Source organism: Camelina sativa, chromosome 3 (genome assembly GCF_030686135.1).
Source record: "Camelina sativa cultivar CO46 ecotype springtype chromosome 3, ASM3068613v1".
Classification (NCBI taxonomy): Eukaryota; Viridiplantae; Streptophyta; class Magnoliopsida; order Brassicales; family Brassicaceae; genus Camelina; species Camelina sativa.
Window position 1 is genome coordinate 10,758,220 of NC_141882.1, and position 25,934 is coordinate 10,784,153.

Here is a 25,934-nt window from a genome sequence, read left to right on the forward strand (position 1 = left end):
ACATTAAAACCAAAAAAAAAAAAAAAAAAATCTTTACTTGATGTCGAGTTTAAATTGACGACTTCAAAGTATGTCTGTCTATTCAAATATGAAATATGGTAACGGAAACTTCTTTACTCGTCGAGTTTAAATTGACAACTTCAAGGTATGCATATTCAAATATGAAATATGGTAAGGGGTAGTTATCAAAGACATATCCGATCCCTCTCTAGTTTTTCTTAGACAAAACGTGAAGCTTATTTGTTTTATTAAACAATATAGAATAATACTTGTTCAACAATTGCTCTGAGAAACATTCTAGTTGTCGTTACTTGAATGCTATAAATATTTGCTTCCTTTCTATTGATCCTCTCTTGAAGGAAATTGTCGAGAGAATCAACCTCAAGGTTCTTTGGGGCAATCGACTTCGAGAAACATATGTCCTGGAACCCGATCAATAGTTCTCCTTACTACAGTTATGTAGTCGAAACTGTTGACCCTGAAGCTGATGTGGAAGATAGCATTCATAGACTTGAGCTTCAGAGACGGCTCGGTATGAGTTTCTAGGGTTTCCACAAGTACATTCTTCATCTCAATCTCCTCAGGCAGGAAAGAATGAGATCCAGCCTTTTCGCAAACATGGAAAAGTGCAAACTCGGCATATAGAAGAAGCCAATCATATTTATCAATGTCCATGTCCGGAACCTCGTAGAATCTCATAGCATCATTATCATCAGCATCTTCTGGTGGCTCCGACAAAAAGGCAGGCATAGGTCCTTGGTAAAACTTATCTGGCACAAAACTATGGTAGAAGTTAAAGCCAGTAGCATCTCTTTCCACTGGTGTGAGTTTGATTCGGCAGTGTTCCATGTAGAGAATAAACTCGTCAATGAAAGGTCTTCTGACCATAGTTTGCAAAGTGAGAGAATGATCAGCAGCAGCATCAACATCTTTAACGTCGACAGTAATATAGTAAGTCGTAGCAAAGGGATGATCGGTATTCAATTTAGGTATGCGTATGAACTCCAAGTTCCTATTATTCTCAAAGTTGAACCAATGAACTCCCAACCGGCCGTAGAGAGCCATTTCAGTAGGTGGTTGTTCTTCTACGCCAAAATAAAATGGTGAGATTCCGTAAATACGTGGAATACGAACGTCAGGATCGAAATCGAAACCCTAAACCCAATATAAAAAAAAAGAAAAAAAATACAAATTACAATATCGCCATGGGGGACCAAAAAAAAAAAAAATTAGGGCTAGTAAGACCTACCTGACTATCATCTCTTTGGCGAAGGTAATCCACATCTTCTTCTTCATGAAAGTGGCGCAACATAGGGCCCCATACTTCTTCAGTTGAATTCCGCAAGTCCAACAACTGCACCAGAGATTTCCGGTTGTCGAATCTATTTGGATTTTCTTTATCGAAAACTAATCCCCTCAAAAAAGAAAGGCATTGTTCGTCCGTCAGCTTTCCGCTTTCCAATAGCCGCCGCAGCTGATCCGCCATCCTCTTCTTTTCGATCGATCTAAGGGATTTTTTTTGGGTAGAAATCTAAGAGATTTTTTTGGGTAGAAATCTAAGAGATTAAATCTGTATCTTTTTTTTTGTACCGATAGATAGATAGGTCATTAGATACTGTATATGGGATAGACCGAGTGGTTTAATGGGCCCAGTGCCGGCCCGGACCGCGTGAGAGAGAGCTTATGGAAAGGCTCACTGGATGATATCACACGTACGTACGTTGCAAGAGAAACATCGATGTTCAAACAGCTTCTTGTCTAGCCGACATGTTATCCCGACTCTTCTTGTACATCTCTTCACCACCACCTCCGTATGTCTATAAGTCGCCACAGCCAACCGAGTATTTTGAAAAATTGATATTTTCGTCTTTCGTGTAGCTATCAGCCATCATCGTATTCATGAAAAAAAAAAAAAAAAAAAATCCTTTCTATATACTACGTACGTACTATGTATAAATAAGAAATGTATTAGTATTTGGTTAAGATTCAGGTGCATTATTTTTATTGTTGGATTGCTGATTTTAATGTTGTCCTCTTCAAAATATCAACGTTCTTATCGTCCATTTGTAACTATTTAATTTAACAATCTTAATAAATTTTCTCCATTAATGCGGCGCCTCTCGAACTTTGTCGACCATTCAAAACTAAATCGGTAAAATAAGTACAAATCAAACAGCATACAAGTTTAGTCGACATGATCAATCTTCAAAATTGGCCATATATAATTGTATGTTGGTTTTGGTCTTTGTGTGCCGTTGATCCTTAATACAAGTGGCTAGTACTACTACATACATAGTACATATGATGAACACTACAAAATTATTATTTTAGGAGTTGTATATTATACTAAAGTGATCCATTCTCATCAAGTGTACTTTTAACTAAAAGTCAAGGATCAACAAAACTGATCCATTCTCATCAAGAGATATAGGATTTGTCAATTTTATTCATACCCATAAATATTTTGTAATTGGACTCGGCCCAAAAGTAACATACCTATCCCTACACCTACACGTACAGCCCTTACAATTTTTCTTAAACCATCAACAGTAAAAAACGACATGTAGTTAATTTATTTAAATGACAAAACGACAGAAACAATGTAATTATAACCAAACCATTAAAAATAAAATAAAAAAAAACCCGACCCGATTCTTAACCTAAACCCAAGTTGTTGTCTTCTTATAAAATGCTTACATGAACCCCTAATCCAACGCAGCCGTCAACTACGATATCATTCATCGTTCATCGATTTATTCATTAGGATCGTAGAAGAAAGTTTTTTTTTTTATGTATGGGTTTTTGCTCCACTTCTCTTCTGTTGAAGAAAGGTTGGACCTTTTTTGATTGTTTGTTTATTGCAATAGTAGTAGTTAGTGTAAGCACCGTATAGCCCCATGCATCTTCGAGTTTTTATAGATGCAAGGAACAAATTCGAGAAAAGGGTACTCAATTGGTGCAATATATTGGCGTTTACGTTTCCTTGTTGTTGGGGATGTTCAGTAGTTGAGCTTCTCAGAAGTGCGTATTGGCCAATAAGTAGAGTTTTTTTAGTGCTGTTAGTTTATTTAAAATTCATTACATTGTGTTTGTTGATTGTATTTGGGAGGGAACAGAGCATGATGATGAGAAAATTAGCCTCTGAATTCATAATTCATGTTGATATAATTATTATACAACCTTCAAAGTTCTCTGAATTGCTCTGTTTTCCATTTTTTTTTTTCCATCCGTTTTTGTTTTGTTCACTTGAGTTGTTTGTTGTTTTTCCTGAGAATGATTCAAGTTTGATTAGCACCTAAGAAAATCATAGTCTGTTTTAACAGATATGATGTTTCAGACTACACGAGCATGGTGCTATATGAAGTTTCTTCTACGAGTTTTTATGATGCCATATTTAGCAGTCTGCTTTGATATATGGCTTAGCTTTTGAAGATATATTTGTTTGTTTTTGGTATTTCAACTCTGTATGATGCCAATTGAAATCTCTTGTTCTATACAATCTAATTGAATCCGAAAGTTATATGGTAGTTGAAGTGTCGCGTAAATATGAGCACAATCGAGATGGAAGAGTAGCGCATAAACAAAAAATGCCTTGAATTTGACATTGTATTTAAAGACCCACTGTTTTAGACCCAGAGAATAAAAACGCATGAACAAGAGATGGCCAATGGCTATGTTGATTCTTTGTTGGGGATGTAGTTTAAGATCCTACTGAATTGTAAGAATCGAATTCTGTATTGATTCTCATGTGAAGGGTGCTCTAAAGTCAGTGATTTGTGTCGTGTATTAGTATTAGATTCCAGGAGGATTGGTTTGGAACTGGATCTGTCATGGCTGAGAGGTTTAGTATTAGTATTAGATTCAAAGAGTATTGGTTTGGTTTGGAATTGTATCTGTCATGCCTGAGAGTCGAAGTATGATTTGGTTTTGATACGTGTAGCTATCTTTCTGCAGGATAGATTAGGTTGGAAAAAAACAAGCTTTAGTGCTGTTCACATGATACAGTTTAGCTTTCTGATTAGGTGAAAGTGTTGCAGAATTGGGATAGAGAAGATGGACATAGCATTCTGGATGTAATCAATGGTTATCGATTTGTTGAAATGACGCTGGTTCTGCACAGAAATGAGGTTGCTAGTAGCTGGGGATCACAATTCGTGTCTGAAAATTTAAAGGTAAAAAACTGAAATGAGAAGAAAATTGATCCAAGCTGAATGTTGTAACCGGTGCTTAAGATCTTTGGTTCGGCTGAGTGATACGGAAGAAGAAGAAGAAGAAGATGTGTTTTATTGATCAGATGGTTTGAATGTAATGGACTAGTTTGCAATTCAGATTGAAGTGGTATTTGATACAGACTATATCGTGACTACTGTTATCTATTGGATAGAACATTTATTCAAACCAATATGCTTTGAAACTTTTGCATTTTGCAAGTGAAGCCTACTGATGTACCTTCGTTTACCTGAAAAAATTGTGTGAGTATTGGTTTCGTTCCTCTGTTGGGCTCTAACCAACAAAATTTTGTTGCTACAACTGGCCCAACACCAAATGTATATGAAGAGATATGACATCTTTTTCCCACCTTATAATCTTGTTACTCGCAGAAGCTGATAGTTCTGTTTCTAGTCCTTTGCTCGGTTCAACTGCAATGGCTTCCTCACAAGCTGCACTCTCTGCGTTGCCTCTTGCTGATCGAACTTTCCGCAAAAAACCTTCTTCTTCTTCTTCGAATTTTGTCCTTGGAGCAAGAGCTGCTGCGAAACAAGTTCACTTTAACCGTGATGGCTCTGTCACCAAGAAGCTTCAGGTTTTCTCGTTCTTATCTTATCTCGGAGTCTTGTTTTATATAGAATTTCGTTTTCTTATGGGGAAAATGGTGGTGAAGGCAGGTGCAGATATGGTGGCTAAGCTATTGGGCGTGACATTGGGTCCTAAGGGACGAAACGTGGTGTTGCCGAACAAGTACGGACCTCCCAAGATCGTCAATGACGGTGAAACTGTTCTTAAAGAGGTTTCTCATTTCCTTGTATTTCTTCTGCTTCATCTTCTTGATGAAATGCCAAAACCATGATAGCTTTTTATTTATTTATTGTGTGGTGTAGATTGAATTAGAGGACCCTCTAGAGAATGTTGGAGTGAAACTTGTGAGACAAGCGGGTGCTAAGACTAATGACCTTGCGGGTGATGGTTCCACTACATCTATAATTCTTGCTCATGGCCTTATTACTGAAGGTATTAAGGTATACATAATTCCCATTATGACCAATTGGATCATCCATGACCACTTGTGAACCCATCTCATCTCATACCTTGTCTTTAGGTGGTTTCGGCTGGAATAAATCCTATTCAAGTTGCCCGCGGTATTGAGAAAACCGCAAAAGCTCTTGTTTTAGAGCTCAAGTCAATGTCCAGAGAGGTGAAAGGTCCATCCCTATTAAACCTTGAGAGTACTAATTGAGAATGGAGCTAGCTTTAATAGAGCAAAACCGCGAACCTTGTGTTTGCAGATTGAAGATCATGAGCTTGCTGATGTTGCAGCAGTTAGTGCGGGGAATGACTACGAAGTGGGAAACATGATTTCCAATGCTTTTCAACAAGTAGGGAGGGCTGCTGTAGTAACAATAGAGAAAGGAAGATACCTTGTGAACAATCTTGAGATTGTGGAAGGAATGCAGTTTAATCGTGGTTATTTATCGCAATACTTTGTTACTGATCGAAGGAAGAGGGAAGCTGAATTCCATGATTGCAAGGTCTGAACCAAGACTACTCAGTTTTTTTTGTTCTCTCTGGTTTGCTTGGAATACCAATGGCCAAGAGTATACCTGCATTGTTTTGTTGTAGCTGCTTTTGGTTGATAAGAAAATAACAAATCCAAAAGATATGTTCAAGATATTGGATGCTGCTGTTAAAGAGGAGTTTCCAGTTCTTATAGTTGCCGAAGATATCGAACAAGACGCTCTTGCTCCTGTTATTAGGAACAAACTAAAAGGTAACTTGAAGGTTGCAGCCATTAAAGCTCCTGCCTTTGGAGAGCGCAAGAGTCACTGCTTGGATGATCTTGCAATCTTTACTGGAGGTAGTCAAGCTTCATATTCACACAAGACATAGCGTACACCACTTGTGCTCTGAGTATAATTTTTGCCGCTTGTTACTTAGTGTTAGTACTGAATCACTGGGTTATTCTCTCTGCGTAGCTACCGTGATCAGAGATGAGATGGGACTGAGCTTAGAAAAGGCTGGAAAGGAGGTCTTAGGAACAGCAAAAAGGGTTCTTGTTACTAAGGATTCAACACTGATTGTTACAAATGGAGACACCCAGAAAGCAGTAGACGAAAGGGTTTCTCAGATTAAAAATCTTATCCAGGTCCTTCTATCATCCATGTCTTACTCATTTTGTTATCCAAATGACTTCTTTCAAGGCACTATAACTAGAACCTGAAGTAAATGTCAGCTGACGTTAGATGACATTTCTACTCACCATTATGTGGATGCTCCTGTTTTCATATGATCTTTATGTGTAACTCAGAACACCGAGGAGAGTTTTCAGAAGAAGATCCTCAATGAAAGAGTAGCCAGATTATCTGGTGGAATTGCAATAATCCAGGTGACTTTGTAAAGCACTGATACCAAAAAAACAATCTGATCGTGTTGAACTAACTTCCAAAGGCCTTAGGTAGGTGCACAGACACAAGTTGAGTTGAAGGATAAACAGCTAAAGGTTGAAGATGCCCTGAATGCAACTAAGGTAACTCCAGTTAAACCATGTGATTCCCATGGTTCAGAAATTGTGAGTCCAAGAAACCTGATCTCTCAGAATTTAGTCAGCAATTGAAGAAGGGATTGTAGTTGGTGGTGGTTGCGCCCTCTTGCGACTGGCTTCAAAAGTGGACAGAATCAAAGACACCCTTGACAACACAGAACAGAAGGTACTTGGTTTTAGTCCATGGAAGTGGAACATCACAATCGAGCTATCAGCATTTCTTAAACATCCCAGAAGATGTGATATATTTCTTGCAACATTATATGCAGATTGGAGCTGAAATATTCAAGAAAGCGTTGAGCTACCCCATAAGACTCATAGCCAAAAATGCAGGCACCAATGGAAATATCGTCATAGAAAAGGTAATCTCAGCTATATAGAACCCAGCCCTAACTTCCAATAACTAACTCTGAAATATGCAGATCTTATCGAACAAAAACACTATGTACGGTTACAATGCTGCAAAGAATCAATATGAAGATCTGATGTTGGCTGGTATAATCGATCCAACTAAGGTAACCACATGACTAAGTATTTCACAGTGTTGACCTCTCTTTGATGTTTGTTTCCGCATCTCATTGTCTGGGAACTTGAAACACAGGTTGTGAGATGTTGCTTGGAACACGCTGCATCAGTGGCTCAAACCTTTCTGACATCGGATTGTGTTGTAGTTGAGATCAAAGAAATCAAACCCAGACCAATTATTAATCCACCATTGCCTACTTCTCCTCCAGCTACCTCCTCCATGTTTCCTGACAGAAAACTGCCAAGATTTCCTCAAATTATGCCAAGAACTCGAAGCCACTTTCCAAGAAAGTAGGAAACAGTCGTAGAAAACTGTCTTTACTTTAGAAAATACTACATAACATGGGAAGTCACATACTCATTTAATGTTATCTCCAAACATTACTCAACGTGTATATATATCTATCTGTGTACGTGTATGTATACACGAGGGTCTCTGAAATTGCGCTAAAGGTCTCTGAAATTGCGCTAAATGTCATTAGCTCTGGTCATCTCATAAACGTGTCAATGCGAGGCTTTCACTTTCTTCATTGAATCATTTGTAACTTTATCCTCTAAACAACGGAAGCTGATAAAACTTCAAGAGAGAAGACGAAGATGATGCTCATAAGCTTGCAGACAGCAATGGATCTGATCGTCGCCGGAATCTCTCTGATGTTCGGATTAGGGTTCTTCGCTCTCATCGCTTCAATCCTCTGCTCCGTCGCCTTCTTCCACCATGCCAAAGCCGCTTCTTCTTGACCATCAAAAGTAATCGCAACTTCCTCAAAAGCAAATCTTTAAACAATTGTTTCAAAGAATCTAACTTTTTTTTGAGTTCTCTGCAGAATCCGTACAGAGAATTGAACGAACTAAGGAAGACGAAGAGCTCAGCTTGTACAACAACAAAGTGCAGTTTAAAAGACGTTGTAATCTGTGAATTTACGAAACTAAAATTTATAAAGTTTCCAACTTTATATTTCATTTCTTGTTTCTCTGTTTGCGTATAAAAACCATTCCTTTGATCCCATCCGGGTCAGAGACGAACCCAAGCGGGCGATAAAACCCGAGAACTCGGGGCTCCGAATACAAAGCAATGTTACAGATCCCTTTAGCTTGCAAATCCTCAATCAACCGCTCCATCACCGCCTTCCCAAGTCCACAGCTTTGAAACGAAGGATCAACCACCACATCCCATATGATCGCATTGAATACTCCGTCACCCGTCGCTCTTGCAAACGCCACAGGCCGTCGCGTTTTCTCGTATTCCACCCATAGTAACGCGTCTGTGTGCTCCAGCGCCACCTGGATCTTTGCCGTGTCCCGTCGTGGGAAACCTACGGCTACAAAGACTGAATTCAGCTGATCTAGGTTCAGTCCTTCCGCGGTACGACGGAGGAGAAAGCCTCTTGACTTGAGATCTTCGTCGCTGATTGAGTAGCTTGGTGGCTTTCGTTGCATTGCAGATGGAAACGCTGCTTGTGATGATTGTGTCACTGCGTTTTGTGGGTATAAGTTGGACCTTAACCGGAGAGAAGCTGGAGGAGTGGAGATTGAACCTCCGAGAAGCATGGTATACACTATTTCTTGTTAAAGTATCGATTTTTTTTGGCTTCGAATTTATGAAACCAGTCAAAAGAGATGAGTTTTTTGGTGCTTTTTCCTTGAATTGGGATAAAGTGTGTGTTTTGTGTGTGGCTGTGGATAGACGGAGAACGTTATTAGCTTTTCTGTTTTTGAGGAAATAAAATAAATTCGGATGTAAATGAGTACGAAGAAACTCGTGGCTGTCAGAGATTATTGTCGTTTGGTAGTTGAGAGTTACAGAGATATTCTTTTGGCGGGTGATAGAGCAGCTTCAAACGGATCCAAAAATGGAGAGAACAAATCTTTGGTTTCAATTTATTTTGTGTTTTTGCTTCGGTGATGCTTCTCATTGTATGATGTCTGAGTTCTTAATAATAATTCTTGTGGTTAGTCAAAGGTTTGATCACTGGGTGATGCAAACAAGCAGTTAATGATTGTTCTTGTGCTGTTTTGTGTTTACCAAGTTTAGAATAGGTCTCTGGCATGTGATCAGCAGAGGATGAGTGATTCTTTTCTTTATGTTTTGCTGCATTCCTTCTTGCTTAGCAAAGACTTTTAGAGCCACAGAGCATTTAAGTTTCTCATGAATGGTATTCATTTCTTGATTTTGGAGCTTCCATTGCTTTGTTTCTCGTATCTATCTGCATATTCAAAGATGGTTTTAAGTGGTAGATTGTACAAGTTCTGATTGATAACTGAGTTTGTCTGTTATTTTGGAAATTGAAACTATCATCTGATAGATATATCATGCTTATTTTATGGTGTTGTCCTCATAATTATAAATTCAAAAGCAACCAAAACTAGAAGTATACAGTGACAGTGGCATAGGGCTAGTCCAAGACCTTGATGCATTACAGCTTCTTCTAACTCCCGAACGTGCACATTTTCATTTCCATTTTTACTGCTTCTTTCTTCAGCTCTGCACCTTATTTTACTACTTATTAGCAGGTTTTTTTTATGTTCTGCTTTTGGTATTCAGCAGTGTCCATCAAAGAGCTGTGCAAACCACGTTCTCTGTATGTTAGAATCCATTAATGTTCATCTGTTGGAGGACTCTAGGGAAAATGCCTGGACAGCAGAAGCCTTCTATAGGACTAGAAAATCGTTGGTCTTTTTCAAGATTGATGGCGTAGGAGGTAGCCTTATGAGAGGGAGAAACGAAAGCGTAAAGTCTGCTATTTTCTTAACCTTCCAGGTTCGTGATGCCTTGGTCTTTTCCAACAGTTTTTAAAACTTTTCAAGTGGTCAGAATTATATTCTTAGGTTCTCCATGTAACATTAAGATCTGAAACTGAGTGAGGCTAAACCTGGTAATTTTCTCTATTTGAAGATTTTGTTCTTTGATCATTATAATTCAGAAATGGAGGAACTTTGGGAATGCTTTTTATTCGTTTTGCTGGTTGGATGTCAGATAGCTTCTCTTGTGATCCTGGAACCTTTCATTAGTTATTGACTCAGTTTCTTGGAGACATGACATTTATTAAAAATTTTACACTTCAAGTTTTGTTTTCTAATGGTACTGTTTTGCAAGGCAATTATAATTGGTGGTTGTTTGTTGTACCAAGATACTGTTGCCTCATCTTTGGTAATACTGTTACAAAATTTCACCATTTCCTAAACTGTTCTTGGAGCTACTATAGGTGCAATTATTATTCCTCTCGTGATAGCTAATATGCCGTGTTTGTTTAATTTTCTTTGATGGGTAATATTTGTATTTACTGTTACAAGTGGTTCAACTGTGTTGACAACGTGGGAAAGAAATCAAAACAGGTTCACTTCTGATCTTTTCTAATAACTTCTTTCCTGATGTGCAACTAGTTTCTTAAGAAGTGGTTATAAAGAGTTTGTAGTAATAGAAAATGACAGGTTTTGAATGATTGCAGTTTGTTGTTTTGTAAAAGATACATGTGAAGCTCTTGAAAGTAGCAGAACTTTTTGTTAGCAAGCAAAGCTCTGCTGTTAGCTACTTGGGCCACATATCATAGAAACAATTGGCAACCTAAGAAACTCCTGTTTTGTCATCAACTGCTTTGTCCTCTACCATGAACGTTTCCTGTTCTCGGAAAAAGATTATTAGCATTTTATCACTAATGTTAGCCTTTCAATGCCAAAGATTGGTCATTAATTGTTTACTGTTGAGGATTAATCAGGAAATGTTGGTTTTTGTTCCAAGACTCGCCTTCTTGAATCTTGATGGCTCCTGTGTTGAACATGCAGATCAGGATTTGCTCTGTTTTGTGTTCGAAGGAAGTCTCTGAAGAACAAGGTACATATGATATAACCGGGCTCCAACGCAGAACCGTGCAAATAACTTATTTGGGACAGCATCTACAAAAAAAAACATACTCCGGCAAAAGAAAACAATGCAACTACCTACACATGGCTTATTTAAGGCAAACAACACGATTGGTGAGAGACCTGAAACATCTCTCTTCATTACAGGATTAAGATTTTTTAGCGAACCCCCATTTTTTCTTCTCTTATTCGCCATGAGTTTTATTTGGTTTTGCTCACCTTGCCTCTACTCTGGACACGACTAGCTGCGCTTGTTCTTGGTCTAGCTTTGAGGTCTGATTTTTCTCCTTCGTTGCTGAATGTTTTCTCTGTGTGTTGGTGTTTTTGAAGGTAAACTTGTTTAGAACCGTTCTTCCTAGCTGCATGTTTGTTGATGTTCATCGGAAACTGTTTGCTAGGCCCCGAAGATGCATCAGAAGCCATGGAATCATCACTCTCTTCATTACCTCCATCATCACTACTATCACCATCATCGTTCTCATAACCATCATGATCAGCCTCTTTGACCTGTGTATCATCATCATCATCGACAACAACAGATGAATGGTCATTTCCATGGAAGGCGTCTTCTATGTACATAGTCCACCCTGACTCACAACTGCTGTATTCCTCCTCCTCCTCAGAGCCACCATGGTTCCTCGGAGACTCCATGGCTTTGAAAGCAAAGCAAAGAAGAAAGCAAACCCAAGGTTTCAGGATTAGCACACACACACAGACACCAAAAAAGATCACTTGCTTTTTTTCTAGATACGTACCTTATGTGTTTCAATCCGCCTCACCAATTTACTCTCTGATATAGGCACTGTGTCTCTGTCTCTCATTTGCTTTGCTCTTCCATCATCAATAAATATAATTTTTTTTTGTTGGTATTTTTTGAAGTATCAAGAAAAGCCGGAGCCTATAGGAAGCCTCATATAATTGAAGAGAAGGAGTAAGTTTCACCACATGGCAACCCTAGCACCATAGTTTTCACTCAATTGAAGCACTACCAGACAAAGCTCATTGCAGATATATATGAAGGGAAGGAAGGTTAGTGCCTTCTTCATTATAAAGTACACTCTCTCATATAGAATTAAAAGCCTATGCTCTTCTTTTTCAACACAGAAATTAATATATTTATATGACTAAAACCTTTCTTTAAACAAATATATTGGTTCCCTAACAAACCGTAATCTAGTCTTAGAGTCCGGACACATCAGTATCCACATAACAAGCATCATCCTTCTGAGCTCTGTCATTAGTTATGTGTAACCAAAGCTCATAGGTTGTATGACTTGTCCTTTCTGTGCTCTTCTTAATTGATAATAATCATATGGTTCTCTCTCTCTCTCTTCTCTCTCTCTTCTCTCTATGTATTCACTGGCTATATCTTAAATAGAAAAGATCAGCTTTTGAGGTGGAAATCAGAAGAGACCCACCTCAACAAACAAGAAGGAATAAAAGAAGCATTTACTTAATTAGGTTAAGAGCTGTTCCTCTTTCTTATTCCTTTAATACTCTTCATCCTCCTCCAATCCTCACTCACTTGTCTTTAAAATGGTTGCAGCCTTTGCTTCCCTCTCTGTGTATTGAAAAGGTAATACCCAACTGGATTTTCTTTGTCATTTTTGTTTTAAAAGATAAGGACAAAACAAAAAGAAGTAAAACAACTGTCACAAACCCAAAAATAAAATATAAAGACAGGATTTTACAATTACAAGAATAAGTTGTCTTCATTGCGTTTCCTGTTTCTCTGGCGTCACCTTAAAATGTTCACTTTCAATGGAGGAGGGCCTCTTGGTGACAGCTTGCAAATCAAAGTGCATGTGTGAGAGAGCTCCATATTACAAAAAGGGTTGTTTTGTTCTGACTTTTGACTCTTCTCTTTGAGTAATGTAAACATATATATTTATTTAGCTTTGACCTTTACCTTGAAGACTTGCTTGAGTCTCATAAGTAAAATAAAAACATATCTAAATGTGGGTCTCATGAATTTGGAGAGATGTGTGTTAGAAATTTTGTACAAATCGTTAATGGCTAAAAACTTTGGAGTTGGACTCGTTGGGTTTACGCTTGTGTGTCTCTTTCTATCAACTGCCCTACGTGTGTGTGACTTGTGGAATGTCATTGTACGTCACTATTAGTGCCACCGATTCATTTATTTTTGTTGTTTAATTTGATAAGTCACAAATTCGAAAAGCATCATCAGACAATGGCTTGACCAAAATGATAGTTTTGGTTGGCAAGTCGGTGAGACGAAAGGATGGAACTTCATAACAAATGAACTAAAAGTTTCACGGTTTACTGATATTCATTTTGTTGTGTGTATGTGACTATCTCACCACTCGGTTCATTCCACTAGATTTGACTGTCCAACTTTTTCCTAATAATTATGGTTTGTAAAAGTTAAAATACTAGAACTTGATTAGGAAATGAACCTTAAACTTTATCGTGTCAATTTCTTAAGATCTGACAGGTTAAAGACAGCTCCTAGTGCTATGTTAAAAAGCGTAATTAGATTGGCCCTCTTTGACGTCATAAGTTATACCAAACATGGTGGGTTTAATGCAAAAACAACTAAGAAGAGATTTGATGGTAGAAAGGAGAAGTTGTGGGCGGCTCTCTCTTCCCCTGACGAAATCATAGTTTGTAAATTTGTTAGTAATAATCACAATCCGACATTCTTTGTTTACGTATTTGTACTCTCTCTCACAGGCCACAGCTGTACCCATTTACACCAACCAACTCAATCTTTTATTTTCTTCCTTTTAGTTTATTTATTGTTTTTACTTACTAATTAGTCTCGGGACATATATAATAATAATAACAAGCTCCACGTACGCCTCCACCAAATTATCAATATATGTACCAAGAACTGCATCAAGAAGTCAATGTAAAGAAGACATCTTATGATTGAGAGAATTCAAAGCGCGTAGGGCTAACCGGTGCTGGTACGTGATGGTTGGAATTGGAACAGAGTTGGGCCCGGTTTACTCTTCCTTTGTGATATCTTTCAGACTTGAATAAGCGTTAGAAGATGAGATACACAATGTTTTCATTATGGAAGTCATATATATTGAAAGAATTAAAACATCTTATATTGAATAAATTAAAAAGGAAAAGAAAAAGAGTATTCCTTTTTGAATACGGAACCGAATGATATATATATCACACTAAAGACAAAACCCTAATTATCAATACATAGATTCTATTACAGCCTTCACTGAAATAAACTTAGGAGGATGACGAGGATGTGCGATCTTCCACCAGAATTATTAGGGATGATTTTTACCAAGATTCCCATAACATCAGTGAGAGCAATACGATGTACTTGCAAGTTGTGGAAAGGTTTAACTAATGATTGGGTTTTGGGTAAGGGATCGGCTAAGGAGCAGTTTTTGGGATTTGTGACGATGGATTCTAAAGTTTGTTCATTAAGATTTCATCTCTGCCGTGAAAACAACGACAAGGATGACGAAGACTTGCTTGATCTGTCTATAAAGCAGGTAGATCTACTTAATCAAGTCGACATATATAAAATGTATCATTGCGACGGCTTATTGTTATGCGTAGACAAGTCGAGGTCGAGGCTCATGGTGTGGAACCCTTATTTGGGTCAAACAAGGTGGATCACATCCATATCAAATTTCCACAAGCGGGACAAGTATGTTCTAGGATACGACATCAACCATATAACCAGAAAATATTGAGGATTGTGGATAATTACAAATATTATGGAACGAAGCATTATTTGAGATACGAAATCTACGACTTTCGCTCTAGTTTATGGAGGGTTCTAGACGTTACTCCCGACAGGAACATATTGAACCTTGAACGCTGCGTGTCTTTGAAGGGAAATTTTTACTTGGTTGCTCATGAGATCATACTCAGATTTTCTTGGAGACCAAGATATATAATACCTAACTTGTCTAGTCAAATGCCTGATGAAGATACATGGATACAAAATCGCGGAGATTTCTTGCTTTGTTTTGATTTTACAAAAGAAATATTTGGACCGCCTCTGCCTCTTCCGTTTAACTCTAACACCAATGCCAGTGTGGACCTCTCATGTGTTAAAGAAGAGCAGCTCATGGTGCTATATCTGAATTTTTCTGACACATTATTACAAATTTGGATCACCACTACTACGACCGAGCCCAACACTCTTTCTTGGAGCAAGTTTTCGAGAGTGGAAATGACACCATTTGCACTCAAAGCTCTTCGGTTTGGACTTCCAGGAGCGAGCTTCTTCTTTGAGGAGCAAGAGAAATTCGTTGCCGTTTTCTATGTTGACAGGTTTCTTCTACAAACCAAGACCGCTCCGTACTACACAGCTTTTATTATAGGAAAAGATGGATATTTTAAATCTGTGACTTTCGGAGACTCTTCCAAACTCGGGATACCTTGTCGCATATCCGGGGGTATTTCGAATTTGTATTGTCCCCCACTTGTGTGCTCATCTTCTTATCTTCCGAGTTTGATGCAACTCAACCAACCTTGTAAAAGGAAAGAAATAGATGATTAGGTTTGATTATATTTACCCACTATTATTAAGTAAAAGATTTCCGGCTTTTTTCGTGTTTTTTATTTATCCTTTTTTTTAATCGCTCACTTGTTCGAAACCATGCATGTCTCGTTGTTTCCTTTTAAGGCTTAAAAACGGTGGTGTACATGTCACAAAAATATTTCAATGCATGCGTGATCCCCTCTCACTCATAAATGGTTTCTTATATGATATGATATTTTGGATTTATTGATAGATTTGAATAAGGTTTTTTTAAGTATTTTGAATGACTTGTTAGCTTTTTTATTATTTTAAAAATTGTGATTTCCTGAGATTTTTGTTAAAATCAGAGTGATTTTGTGAGATTTTATGATGAGAAAGGAAAAATTGGATTCAACATTTCTAAAAAAAATTTCTCACGTATAGGAACAACTCAAAAAATGAAACCACTTGTTGTAAGGCCATATATGGTTTCTCCTATACTGGAAGCGTCTTCTTTCTCAAAACCGAATCTCCCTTCTAATCAATTGATCCAAAATCTATTGAATTATCAATCTTGAACTGTGTTTAGAGATAGAAGAACAACAAAGGATGGGTGATGAAAGAGTATTATGTATTATTTCCAATATTTTTATCTGAACATTTGAAAGAAAAAAATCCATCCAAATCACTCTGGTCATGAGATTTTCTTATCCCTATTTTCAACTAAAAAATGTATTTAAAATCACCCATAATCAGTTTTATTAGAATTTTAAAAAGAATCGTTAACTTTTGAATAGCAGTGAATTTTATAGAATTTTTACAAATTGTTGATTGAATAACATATAACTATAGATGATTTTGAATGATTTGATCTAAATGCCAGTTTCAATAACATAGAATTTGTAAAGAGTTTTGTAAATCACTAGTTGAATAACATGTGATTTTAATAAAAATCAAAAATCTTTTTAAATTTCTAATCCAATACACTCCTTAAGGTTGAAACATCACTAGGGAGCTTTGACCGACAAAAACAGGGCCAGCACAACTAAAATTGTTGCCTAAAGCAAAAAATCATTTTGGCCTATCATAAAATACAAAAAAAAAAATTTCTTTAACCAAAATATGCATTACACAACCCCATGAGCAAAGAATATGATGCCCTTAAATTGTCTTATAATTATCTAATGCTTAAAGCCTTTGCTACATGCAATGTTTGTGCACTATACATATCCAAAATGCATGAAGTAGACTTCTATAGATTTTGGGTCTCTCAAGAGAAATGTGATGAAAAAGTTGTTGTTCGTGAGAGGACATCCATGTTAAAGTTAGCAAAGATGAAGATAACAAAGAAGTTCTAAATAGTTTGTTAAACGCCTCTCTAATTGCTTAAGTCACATGTGTTGTTACCTAGTGTTTGTATTGTTTTTGATATTGGTTTGTATTTAATATGATGTTTAGATTCAACTACCAGAAGAGATGCTCTTTCCACGGATAAGAAATTTGTGGAAAATTACAAACCGCATATATGATTTTTTTAAAAAAACGAAGAGCAAGAATAGAAGAGCAAAAGAATTAGAATTACAACAATTAATCGTCATTTATATTAATAGACAGATTGAACGGTCATTTGCAAAGATATTGGAATCGTGATAATTGTTAGGGGTAGGCCCGTAACCTAACAAAAGGCCCAGCCCATAAGAAGACCCAAATAAACCTTCAGGAAGGGAAGGGGTATTTTGGTCTTTGTAATGGACGAACCGACACAGTTCCCTATAAAAGCGAGCGCACGACGTTCGACCAAGAGAGACAGAAAAGAGGAGAGACAAGGCTGTTTACCCGTTAAAGGTTAAAAGCGAAGGATTCGAAGACTCGTCCGTCTAAATCGTTCATTCTAAACTCGTTCATTACTTGCTAACTCGTCTAAGTTGTATTGTATGTCCAACTCTTTTTTCCTAATCATTATTACATATGGTTTTCAAAAGTTAAATGTATATATTTTTTTTCTCTTATCAAAAGGTACTAGGGATGATGGGAAATTAAACTTTTAACTTTCTCGTGTCAATTCTCTTACGATATTGGAAAACATGCCCTATATCGTCAGCCAAAACCATTAATGTCACTAACAAAGTTCCACTTTTGTTAGATGTTGCTAACTAAATCAAATCTAAAACATGGAACCATCGCAGAAGACTGTTTCTAGAATGTTAAGGTTGAGATTAGTAAGAATTACAACTTACTAATGAGTTGCTGCGTTAGACTTAAGACATGTTAAAGACAACTCCTGATCCTTTATATGTTTAGAGCTTAATTAGACTGGCCCTCTATATGCGACGTTATAAAGTCACCAAACTTGGTGGGTGTCGGGTAAACCAATGTTGGTATATTTGGTACGTGATGGTTTGATCAGGGTTTGGCCCGGTTTACTATTCTTTTGTGCTGTTTGACTTGGAGAATCACTACGTAATAGCATTCTTTATTTTTTCAAACAAAAGTAAAGTCAAGTAGAGATACTCTCTTTTAATTTTCTACCCAGTTTAGAGGGTTGACTCCGATGAACAAGAAGTGATAAACAGAATAATGCTACCTACGCCAAACATGTAGTTCTTCTGAAGGATCTTGACTAGATGGATCTGAAACTCTTGAATCGGGATTGGGATCAAGAATCTTACCCAGCTTCTTCTGATTTCTTGCTCCTCATCTTCTTTGCTCCCTTCTTCCTTTTTCTTCGCTTAATCCTCGACAGATTCATATTCGAGGTAACCGTTTAGTTTTTGTTTGTTTTCTATCTCTTAGTATTCATAATGACTTGGGAAGCAAGTAATCCTCTTTTGAGAAACCTATCTGAGAGGTTCACAATTTCATCATAGAGAGTCGCTAGACGGCTGGTATGTCCTAGAGAAGAATGCGCTGATTCAAGCGAGAGAAGAAATAAGATAGCCAAATTCAAAGAATCGGCTTGGAAATGGCTGTGCTCTCTCTCTGTTGAAGCTTTTGCTCTCCACGTCACTTATAAAGAGCCATGGTTTAAAGACACAAGATGCTTCTGGTTAGGGCCAGGAGACCAGATATGGCCTGACCAAAAGATAAAGTTAGAAAACCTTAACTTAATTAATGTGTTACGTGAGAGCCAAAGACTGTTAAGTTTGCCGCAAGCCCTAGTTTCTTCTTTCTTCTGAGTTTACTACCGGGTTTTTTCGCAGGTTGAAAATGAAGGGAATGTATATGTTTGTTGGCGGGTTAAATGTATATGCCTTTTTTGCTTTGTTCTTTTGGGAAACAAGACGATCTGATTTCAAAGTCATGTTAGTTCATCACATTGTAACCTCATCCCTCATCATCTTGTCTTACGTTTTCAGGTACGTACACTCCTATTGTAATTTATCAACGATTTCTGAGTCCACCAGACTCTTAACTTTGATTTCCTCCTTTTATCCTTTTTCTTTACTAGATTTTCTCGTATAGGCTCTGTAATATTGGCTCTCCACGAAATCAGCGACGTGTTTCTAGAGATAGGCAAGATGTGCAAATACAGCGGCGCAGAAGCCATGACTAGCGTCTCGTTTGTCCTATTTTTCTTGTCGTGGACCGTTCTGCGACTCATCTATTACCCTTTCTGGATCCTATGGAGCACTAGAGTTAACCCCTAAACTTTCTACATATATATATATTGCAATGTAACTTGATCTAAATGTTGTTTATGGTTGATTTCTACGTATAAATGGACCTATGCAGCTACGAATCAATAAAAGTGAAAATGGATTACTGGGACAAGAAGCATTTGATGGAAACTGGCCAACCCCTTATGGTCTTCTACTATGTCTTCAACACACTTCTTTATTGCTTACAGATTCTTCACATCTACTGGTGGATCTTGATATGTCGTGTGCTCATCAGCCAAATTCGTGCCAAAGGCAATATCGCTAAAGACATTCGTTCCGGTAAGATTTATATATGCATACATATGTAACCGAACAACTTAATTATGATTATATTAATTCTTTGTAACTACATAACACGGAATATTTTGTCTTAGCTAATGTATCAATTATTCTTTAATTTGTAGATTCTGAAGGTGAAGATGATGAACACCAAGATTGATTGTAGACGTCCAATCAAATTTTAGCCTTTGCTTCAAAACTCATTAGATATATATATTGCTTATCCTTTGGGATTAAGAAATTCTGAAGATTGATTGTAAACTCATTAGATTGCTGATCCTTTGCTTAAACCCAACCTATTGGGGTCATAATGTTATCGAGGCCCTATTTTCAGTCTTAAATATGATTCCTAAACAAATATAAGAGAAGTAATATGAATCTAGCAAAAAGAAAGAAAAGATAGAGAATGATACAGATCCATATAACTCATAAAGAAGGAGGAAAAATAACAATCAAACTCCAAACATCGTTAATCCACTTTTTTGTTTGTTTCATAGACGTTTTAACCCTGATTTTAATACACAAATTTAAGTCAACTTAGATTATGTGAGATGAAAAATAACAAAGATTTATAACAGTTTGGAACTAATGTAAATACTGTATGTAATAATGGATCTACTAATTAAGAGAGCTCTAAAGTAGACTTCTAGTGTGACAGAGTTGAGTTGATAGACGTAACAAACCCCATAAAATCTTCAGAACATATTTGTAAACAACGTCCGTGTTATACACAAGCATACTTTTTATACACAACCAAAAAAAACTCTAAAGATTTGTAACAGAGCAGACTCTATGAGTTAGATCAATTATATTATGCTTTATTTTTATGTTTATTAATGATACTTTTACGTAGTCCTTTTTCTTATGAATCTAAGAATATTTATTTATAGATTCATCAAGATAATCTTGAGAGATCCTTTAACAAAAAAGAAGAAGAAGAAGGATAAAGATGAGATTATGGAGCAATATTTTTAGTCTAACTTAATTATGAACGTACCTACACTATAGCTAATTACTAATTAATAAAAATTAGGAATGTAGTACTAACGGCCCCATGAACGGCTCCTCTTCTTTTTCTTGTTTTGATATCATAAATTCGATATCATAATCATTAAGCTTTCTTAAATTAGGGAAATGCCGAAAGGCGAAAAGTGGAGTGTCGTATTAAGTATTTTTATGTGTCTATTCCTTTTCTAAACATATGATTCACTTTATTTTATTTTTTCCAAGTTATGTTTTACTTTAACCTACTTACGTTTCACCTTTTTCTATTACTAATATTTTCAGAGAGTCCACAAGAAACAGATTGCACATTTATGAGGGATTAAATCGAACAAAACCGATGTTTTCTACTCATTAATTAAAACATTAGAGCAAGTGGGGGGAGCCGTATGAAAAATTAAAAAGTGAACCTAGAGCTACTCGACTCGTGAAAGAAAGATTAAAAACTTATTGGGGTCGTGAATGTGAATGTGAATGTGATCGTGAAGAGAGAGAGAGAGGCGAGCATGTGAGTGTTGTTAAGAAGAGTGTACGAAACTAGCTAGCAGCAAGTCAGAGAGAGAGAAGCAAATTGCACACAAACAAACATGTGGATCCTCGTCGTCACATTGTCATCAAATTCACTACTTACTACTCCTTTTACTTCTTTACTTTTTCCTCGTATTTTTGTTCCAATTTAAACTTTTATTTTCTTGATTCTCACACATATGTATACAGAAAAAGTGATCTAGCATTAGATTTGATTAGTATTATGATTTTTCTACAGATTTACATATTATACAGATACAAAATAATTTAATTATACAAATATGTAAAACAACACACTTGAATTTCACAAAAAAAAGAGCAATATCATATATATATATATTTTTAAAAAATAGATATATTCATGTAGTGAAATTTAAGTGTGTAATTGACAATTTGACACTACGTACATAATTGTTGTACAAATCGTTATCTTCCAAACTCTTCAACGGATTGATTAGTTTATAAATATATTTACAATTATATATATTCATGATAATGGTGTAATACTAGTGTTTATATTCTTAACCTTTAAAAAAAATATAAACACGGTAAAATTTATATTTTTGTTGTTGTTGAAAGTGCAATTAAATGGGAAAATAGATATAGAAAAAGGAAAAAAAAAACAACATGAATTATATAATATCAACAAATTTTAGTTATATTATATAAGTATTAAATTAAGATAAACACTAGAGAAATGTGAATCCATCTTGTGTTGTTAATAAAAAACAAAATATAACGGAAAAATAATTAAAAAGGGAGAAAGAGAATCAAAAAAGTATTAAATTGTCTCTCTCTCTCTCTCTCTTTCACATTCATTCTCCCTATAATAAAATATTTTTGGGCTCTGAGAGATCTTTTTCTCGCAGATTCTTCTCTTTTAAGAAATTTGATAGCCTCGAAAAATTAGGCTCTGAAATATAATCTCATCCCCTGATTCTTCTTTTCTTCTGTGGAATTAAATTGAATTGAATTTGGGGTTTTCTATCTTAACTCTGCCATAGTGTTAGGAGAGGAGAGCCAGCCCCCCCCCCGATTCGAGATTTTTTCTTCTTCTTTGTGAGTGCCCCCAAACACACACACACACACAAACTCCGATATATCGGCGTAAATTTTCGATTTTTGTTTTCTGGGTTGTCTTTGTGTGATATGAACAGTATTTTTTGGATTCGTTTCTAGCTTTACATGTGACTGTTCCCTTTTAAAATGTTCCGTACCAATTCAGTCTTATGAATGTGTGTTTTAGTGGCTTTGGTTTCTAATTGAAAGTTTTTTTTTTTTTTCTTGTAGGCTGAAGTTGTTTTCTGTTCGTAAATGGGTCAAGATAGCAATGGTATCGATATTCATCAGAAGAGACATGGTCTGTTGAAAGATCAAGTCCAGTTGGTTAAGAGAAGAGACTCTGTTCGGTATGAGATAGTTCCGATTCAAGATCGGTTGTCGTTTGAGAAGGGCTTCTTTGCGGTTATCCGTGCTTGCCAATTGCTTTCTCAGAAGAATGATGGGATTATATTGGTTGGTGTTGCTGGACCTTCTGGTGCTGGAAAGACTGTTTTTACTGAGAAGATTCTCAATTTTCTCCCAAGTGTTGCTGTTATATCAATGGACAACTATAATGACGCCAGTCGGATTGTTGATGGGAACTTTGACGGTACCCTTTTTTTTATTTTCATCTTAGATATTTTTGTTTCAGGAGGAACGAAGTCCTATGTATGTGTATCTATTGAGCTATTGCAATTGTTTTGAAACTTAGATCCTCGGTTGACGGACTATGACACATTGCTCAAGAATCTTGAAGATTTAAAGGAAGGAAAGCAGGTTGAGGTTCCCATTTATGATTTTAAGTCCAGCTCTCGTGTTGGATACAGGTAAATGGATGACGCGGTGGTTGTACCACTTTCCATTTCTTGATACCATTTTGTACTTTTACCTAAATCGACAACCACTTGGTGTCCGTTGTCACAAAAGTTTGATATTACATTCACATCACCAAGGTTAACCTTTGTATTTTGTTTTCGGTTACTCCACTGAAGACACTCTTTTTAATCCGATGCTTTGATTTTGTTAGGACCCTTGATGTCCCAGCTTCTCGGATTGTGATTATTGAAGGAATCTATGCCTTGAGTGAAAAACTGCGACCTTTATTGGATCTTCGTGTGTCTGTGACTGGTGGAGTTCACTTTGACCTTGTTAAACGGGTTCTCCGTGATATACAACGTGCAGGCCAACAGCCAGAGGAGATTATCCATCAGATATCTGAAACGGTTTGTCCTTCTTTTTTTCCTGTAGCTATTAGTATGTGGGCGGCTGATTGTTTATAGTAACAACTTCACTGTTTATGCAGGTATACCCAATGTACAAAGCTTTCATAGAGCCAGATCTCCAGACTGCTCAAATTAAGATCATCAATAAGTTCAACCCCTTCACTGGATTTCAGAGCCCGACATACATCTTGAAGGTTTGACGAATGACCTCTCTATCTATTTTATAATTATAATCAATGCTTTGCAATCTTCAACTATTTTCTGCGTTTGGTAAACTGAAGTTCTTTTACTGTTACTTGTTGTAGTCAAGAAAGGATGTATCTGTTGATCAGATCAAGGCAGTACTTTCTGAAGGACATACAGAGACTAAGGAGGAGACCTATGATATATATCTCCTTCCTCCGGGTGAAGATCAAGAGACGTGCCAATCATATTTGAGGATGCGGAATAAAGATGGAAAGTACAGCCTTATGTTTGAGGTTTGTTCAGAGTTTTTTTTCTATGTTCTCATCAATATGACTTTTCAATATCTGCAAAAGCTGGCAATCCTGTGATTCTGTTAATGGTAAGATGCTTAATATCTGGTGCATAACTGTGGTGCTCTGGTTTTGAACTCCAGGAATGGGTTACGGATACTCCTTTTGTCATATCACCAAGGATCACATTTGAAGTCAGTGTTCGCCTACTTGGTGGGCTTATGGCATTGGGATACACAATAGCAACTATACTTAAAAGGAACAGCCATGTATTTGCTACCGATAAGGTGTTTGTGAAAATCGATTGGCTTGAGCAATTGAATCGTCACTACATGCAGGTCTGTCTATCTGAACTCATGAACCACCATTTACTTGAAAACTGAATATATGTAAAAGGAATTGTATATAGTTCAATCATTTGGCCATATGATGACACTCTTGTGTTCCAGTTACTATGAAATTTCGTTATCCAACAATATGACTAGGTAATTCTAAATTTGTTATAATCAGGTGCAAGGTAAAGATAGACAACTTGTACAGAGTACTGCAGAGCAGCTAGGATTGGAAGGATCGTACATTCCACGCACCTATATTGAACAGATCCAACTGGAAAAACTAATAAACGAAGTAATGGTATGATTTTCTGCTTGGGTTTATGAACCTTGTTTTGATCACATGTTATTTGGGGTCCTGATTTAAATTCCCATTATAGGCGCTACCAGATGATTTGAAGAACAAGCTTAGCTTAGATGAGGATTTGGTGTCTAGTTCAAGCCCAAAGGAAGCACTCTTACGAGCGTCTGCAGATAGAGTAGCCATGAGAAATAAGAACCTCAAAAGGTACACTTCTTTTGAGGAGTGTATGAGAAAGCTTTGTTACTTCCAACCCATGTGTCCTTAGTTATGCCATTTATGATACACAGAGGCATGTCACACTCATATTCAACCCAAAGAGATAAGAATATGTCCAGGCTGGCTGGTTATTCTTCAAGCGATAGGAGGTACGAAGAGAGAAATCACGACTCACCAGCGAACGAGGTTCAAATTTGTTCTCTTTCATTCCCTCTTGGCGACTTTACAGTCTCCCTTTTAACCTAAAGGTGCACTTCTGGTTTTCAACTATTTCTACTTTTGTAGGGGTTTATGACTCAGCTTTCAGAACAAATATCATCTCTCAACGAGAGAATGGATGAGTTCACAAGTCGGATCGAAGAGCTAAATTCAAAGTTGAGCTGCAACAAAAACTCTCCAACTCAGCAGAGCTTGTCAATCCAAACTGAAGTCTGCAATGGCTCAGCTCCTACTTCGCATTTCATTTCTGGTCTGGACAATGGCTGCTTGACAAATTCCATAATGCCCCATTCATCATCATCCTCTCAGTTAGCCAAGGATTCACCATTAATGGAAGAGGTAAGTAACCTCACGCAACTCTCGTTTATGAATTTGGATTTTGATTGCATTGCTTTGTAACGCTGAGCTGCTCTGTTTCTGGTGCAACCAGATATCGACCATATCACGTGGACAGCGGCAAGTGATGCATCAGTTGGATAATTTGTGCAGTCTGATGAGAGAAGGCTCAGCAGAAAGGTCACGCCTAGCAAGAACAGGGAGCAGCAATAGCAGAGGCAGATCAAGCAAAAGCTTTTTCTTGTCCAATGTCGAATCTAAGAGGCTCCCCCTCGCGTTAACCTTGGCTTTTTGCTACATAGGCATTGTAGTGATCAAGAGCTACAGTAACAAGCGGCAATAACATCTATAGCCACTATGGGATCTTTTTTTTTTTTTTTTGTTCTTTTCTTTTGGTATTTTTCTCACTGGAGGCGTTTTGTGAGCTTCCCTGATTTCTCTACGTGGACATTGAGACCAGTTCTCTTCCTGCTAAACTAGTCGTTTGGAAGACATTCTCAATTTAATTTATTCAATAAAGTTTAGTTTTTAGCTTAGCAGTCACTTCTTTGGATTCTCATTCAAGTATCATCAAAAGACCTGGATGCAGTGTTACTCAGAGAAGGTTATAAGTACCAACTAAAAAGCAACTTTAGAGACTGGTAGACGCATGTCACGCATCCAGTATTATTATTATACTCGTTCAAAGGAAAAGCAAGAGTTGCTAAAATG

At 36.9% G+C, this 25,934-nt stretch overlaps 7 protein-coding genes, 1 long non-coding RNA gene, 1 other non-coding gene and 1 pseudogene across 14 annotated transcripts; 7 read left to right on the plus strand and 3 right to left on the minus strand.

Moving 5' to 3' along the window:
- Nucleotides 1-134: 134 nt before the first annotated feature.
- On the minus strand, nucleotides 135-1,591 carry LOC104778874 (UPF0725 protein At3g44770-like). The gene is made up of 2 exons (XM_010503289.2): nucleotides 1,250-1,591; nucleotides 135-1,155 (listed from the first exon to the last, which is right to left on the minus strand). Exons 1-2 carry the CDS (start codon nucleotides 1,484-1,486, stop codon nucleotides 382-384), a joined length of 1,011 nt encoding a protein of 336 aa, XP_010501591.1. The 5' UTR covers nucleotides 1,487-1,591; the 3' UTR covers nucleotides 135-381.
- A 1,126-nt stretch (nucleotides 1,592-2,717) lies between these two features.
- On the plus strand, nucleotides 2,718-7,812 carry LOC104776664 (chaperonin 60 subunit beta 4, chloroplastic). Of its 5 annotated transcripts, none has more exons than XM_087502420.1 (13): nucleotides 2,718-4,804; nucleotides 4,883-5,008; nucleotides 5,100-5,237; nucleotides 5,318-5,413; nucleotides 5,505-5,747; nucleotides 5,839-6,073; nucleotides 6,192-6,361; nucleotides 6,524-6,601; nucleotides 6,671-6,742; nucleotides 6,819-6,923; nucleotides 7,027-7,119; nucleotides 7,180-7,272; nucleotides 7,359-7,812. In XM_087502420.1, the coding sequence occupies exons 1-13, from the start codon at nucleotides 4,562-4,564 to the stop codon at nucleotides 7,575-7,577; spliced, it is 1,911 nt and encodes a 636-aa protein (XP_087358546.1). In that variant the 5' UTR covers nucleotides 2,718-4,561; the 3' UTR covers nucleotides 7,578-7,812. The 5 variants fall into 5 exon arrangements, 4 of the variants coding, with proteins under 4 accessions (XP_087358546.1, XP_087358550.1, XP_087358551.1 ...); XM_087502424.1 differs by having other exon boundaries at nucleotides 5,100-5,229; XR_015591311.1 differs by having other exon boundaries at nucleotides 3,124-4,804; nucleotides 5,839-6,106.
- LOC147946755 (small nucleolar RNA R160) lies at nucleotides 3,117-3,202 on the plus strand. The gene has a single exon (XR_015595699.1). It is a non-coding gene; the product is annotated as a small nucleolar RNA R160 (small nucleolar RNA).
- Nucleotides 7,813-7,879: 67 nt separating the features above from the next.
- LOC147946756 (uncharacterized) lies at nucleotides 7,880-8,245 on the plus strand. Its single transcript, XM_087502437.1, has 2 exons — nucleotides 7,880-8,032; nucleotides 8,110-8,245. The coding sequence occupies exon 1, from the start codon at nucleotides 7,880-7,882 to the stop codon at nucleotides 8,021-8,023; it is 144 nt and encodes a 47-aa protein (XP_087358563.1). The 3' UTR covers nucleotides 8,024-8,032; nucleotides 8,110-8,245.
- LOC104776667 (GCN5-related N-acetyltransferase 1, chloroplastic) lies at nucleotides 8,203-8,833 on the minus strand. The gene has a single exon (XM_010500768.3). It carries the CDS (start codon nucleotides 8,831-8,833, stop codon nucleotides 8,243-8,245), a length of 591 nt encoding a protein of 196 aa, XP_010499070.1. The 3' UTR covers nucleotides 8,203-8,242.
- Nucleotides 8,834-11,103: 2,270 nt separating this feature from the next.
- Nucleotides 11,104-12,038, minus strand: LOC104776666 (protein SOB FIVE-LIKE 1). Its single transcript, XM_010500767.3, has 2 exons — nucleotides 11,899-12,038; nucleotides 11,104-11,796 (listed from the first exon to the last, which is right to left on the minus strand). The coding sequence occupies exon 2, from the start codon at nucleotides 11,792-11,794 to the stop codon at nucleotides 11,345-11,347; it is 450 nt and encodes a 149-aa protein (XP_010499069.1). The 5' UTR covers nucleotides 11,795-11,796; nucleotides 11,899-12,038; the 3' UTR covers nucleotides 11,104-11,344.
- On the plus strand, nucleotides 11,280-12,309 carry LOC147946757 (uncharacterized). Its single transcript, XR_015591316.1, has 3 exons — nucleotides 11,280-11,416; nucleotides 11,542-11,832; nucleotides 12,023-12,309. It is a non-coding gene; the product is annotated as an uncharacterized LOC147946757 (long non-coding RNA).
- A 2,055-nt stretch (nucleotides 12,310-14,364) lies between these two features.
- On the plus strand, nucleotides 14,365-15,647 carry LOC109130446 (F-box/kelch-repeat protein At1g24800 pseudogene; annotated as a pseudogene).
- A 2,455-nt stretch (nucleotides 15,648-18,102) lies between these two features.
- LOC104776668 (ASC1-like protein) lies at nucleotides 18,103-19,887 on the plus strand. 2 transcript variants are annotated; one of them, XM_010500769.2, is made up of 6 exons: nucleotides 18,103-18,364; nucleotides 18,476-18,696; nucleotides 18,809-18,964; nucleotides 19,057-19,243; nucleotides 19,341-19,546; nucleotides 19,672-19,887. In XM_010500769.2, the coding sequence occupies exons 1-5, from the start codon at nucleotides 18,233-18,235 to the stop codon at nucleotides 19,530-19,532; spliced, it is 888 nt and encodes a 295-aa protein (XP_010499071.2). In that variant the 5' UTR covers nucleotides 18,103-18,232; the 3' UTR covers nucleotides 19,533-19,546; nucleotides 19,672-19,887. The 2 variants fall into 2 exon arrangements, with proteins under 2 accessions (XP_010499071.2, XP_087358573.1); XM_087502447.1 differs by lacking the exons at nucleotides 19,341-19,546; nucleotides 19,672-19,887 and having other exon boundaries at nucleotides 18,112-18,364; nucleotides 19,071-19,183.
- A 1,941-nt stretch (nucleotides 19,888-21,828) lies between these two features.
- On the plus strand, nucleotides 21,829-25,759 carry LOC104776669 (inorganic pyrophosphatase TTM2). Its single transcript, XM_087502452.1, has 12 exons — nucleotides 21,829-22,135; nucleotides 22,367-22,727; nucleotides 22,830-22,944; nucleotides 23,145-23,340; nucleotides 23,421-23,534; nucleotides 23,646-23,819; nucleotides 23,960-24,154; nucleotides 24,327-24,449; nucleotides 24,529-24,656; nucleotides 24,740-24,854; nucleotides 24,954-25,226; nucleotides 25,318-25,759. Exons 2-12 carry the CDS (start codon nucleotides 22,391-22,393, stop codon nucleotides 25,564-25,566), a joined length of 2,019 nt encoding a protein of 672 aa, XP_087358578.1. The 5' UTR covers nucleotides 21,829-22,135; nucleotides 22,367-22,390; the 3' UTR covers nucleotides 25,567-25,759.
- Nucleotides 25,760-25,934: the final 175 nt, after the last annotated feature.

What these genes read in the sequence shown, in the direction of transcription:
- LOC104776668 (XM_010500769.2), top strand. Translation starts at nt 18,233, where the DNA reads ATGGATCTGAAACTCTTGAATCGGGATTGGGATCAAGAATCTTACCCA. An exon ending in TCGACAGATTCATATTCGAG is followed by an intron (nt 18,365 to 18,475) that starts GTAACCGTTTAG and finishes ATTTCATCATAG; the next exon opens with AGAGTCGCTAGACGGCTGGT. An exon ending in GGATCCTATGGAGCACTAGA is followed by an intron (nt 19,244 to 19,340) that starts GTTAACCCCTAA and finishes GGACCTATGCAG; the next exon opens with CTACGAATCAATAAAAGTGA.
- LOC104776667 (XM_010500768.3), bottom strand. Translation starts at nt 8,833, where the DNA reads ATGCTTCTCGGAGGTTCAATCTCCACTCCTCCAGCTTCTCTCCGGTTA.
- LOC104776669 (XM_087502452.1), top strand. Translation starts at nt 22,391, where the DNA reads ATGGGTCAAGATAGCAATGGTATCGATATTCATCAGAAGAGACATGGT. An exon ending in GCCCGACATACATCTTGAAG is followed by an intron (nt 23,535 to 23,645) that starts GTTTGACGAATG and finishes TACTTGTTGTAG; the next exon opens with TCAAGAAAGGATGTATCTGT. An exon ending in AACTAATAAACGAAGTAATG is followed by an intron (nt 24,450 to 24,528) that starts GTATGATTTTCT and finishes TTCCCATTATAG; the next exon opens with GCGCTACCAGATGATTTGAA.
- LOC147946756 (XM_087502437.1), top strand. Translation starts at nt 7,880, where the DNA reads ATGATGCTCATAAGCTTGCAGACAGCAATGGATCTGATCGTCGCCGGA.
- LOC104776666 (XM_010500767.3), bottom strand. Translation starts at nt 11,794, where the DNA reads ATGGAGTCTCCGAGGAACCATGGTGGCTCTGAGGAGGAGGAGGAATAC.
- LOC104778874 (XM_010503289.2), bottom strand. Translation starts at nt 1,486, where the DNA reads ATGGCGGATCAGCTGCGGCGGCTATTGGAAAGCGGAAAGCTGACGGAC. An exon ending in GCCAAAGAGATGATAGTCAG is followed by an intron (nt 1,156 to 1,249) that starts GTAGGTCTTACT and finishes TATTGGGTTTAG; the next exon opens with GGTTTCGATTTCGATCCTGA.
- LOC104776664 (XM_087502420.1), top strand. Translation starts at nt 4,562, where the DNA reads ATGACATCTTTTTCCCACCTTATAATCTTGTTACTCGCAGAAGCTGAT. An exon ending in TCAAGTCAATGTCCAGAGAG is followed by an intron (nt 5,414 to 5,504) that starts GTGAAAGGTCCA and finishes TTGTGTTTGCAG; the next exon opens with ATTGAAGATCATGAGCTTGC. An exon ending in GTATAATCGATCCAACTAAG is followed by an intron (nt 7,273 to 7,358) that starts GTAACCACATGA and finishes CTTGAAACACAG; the next exon opens with GTTGTGAGATGTTGCTTGGA.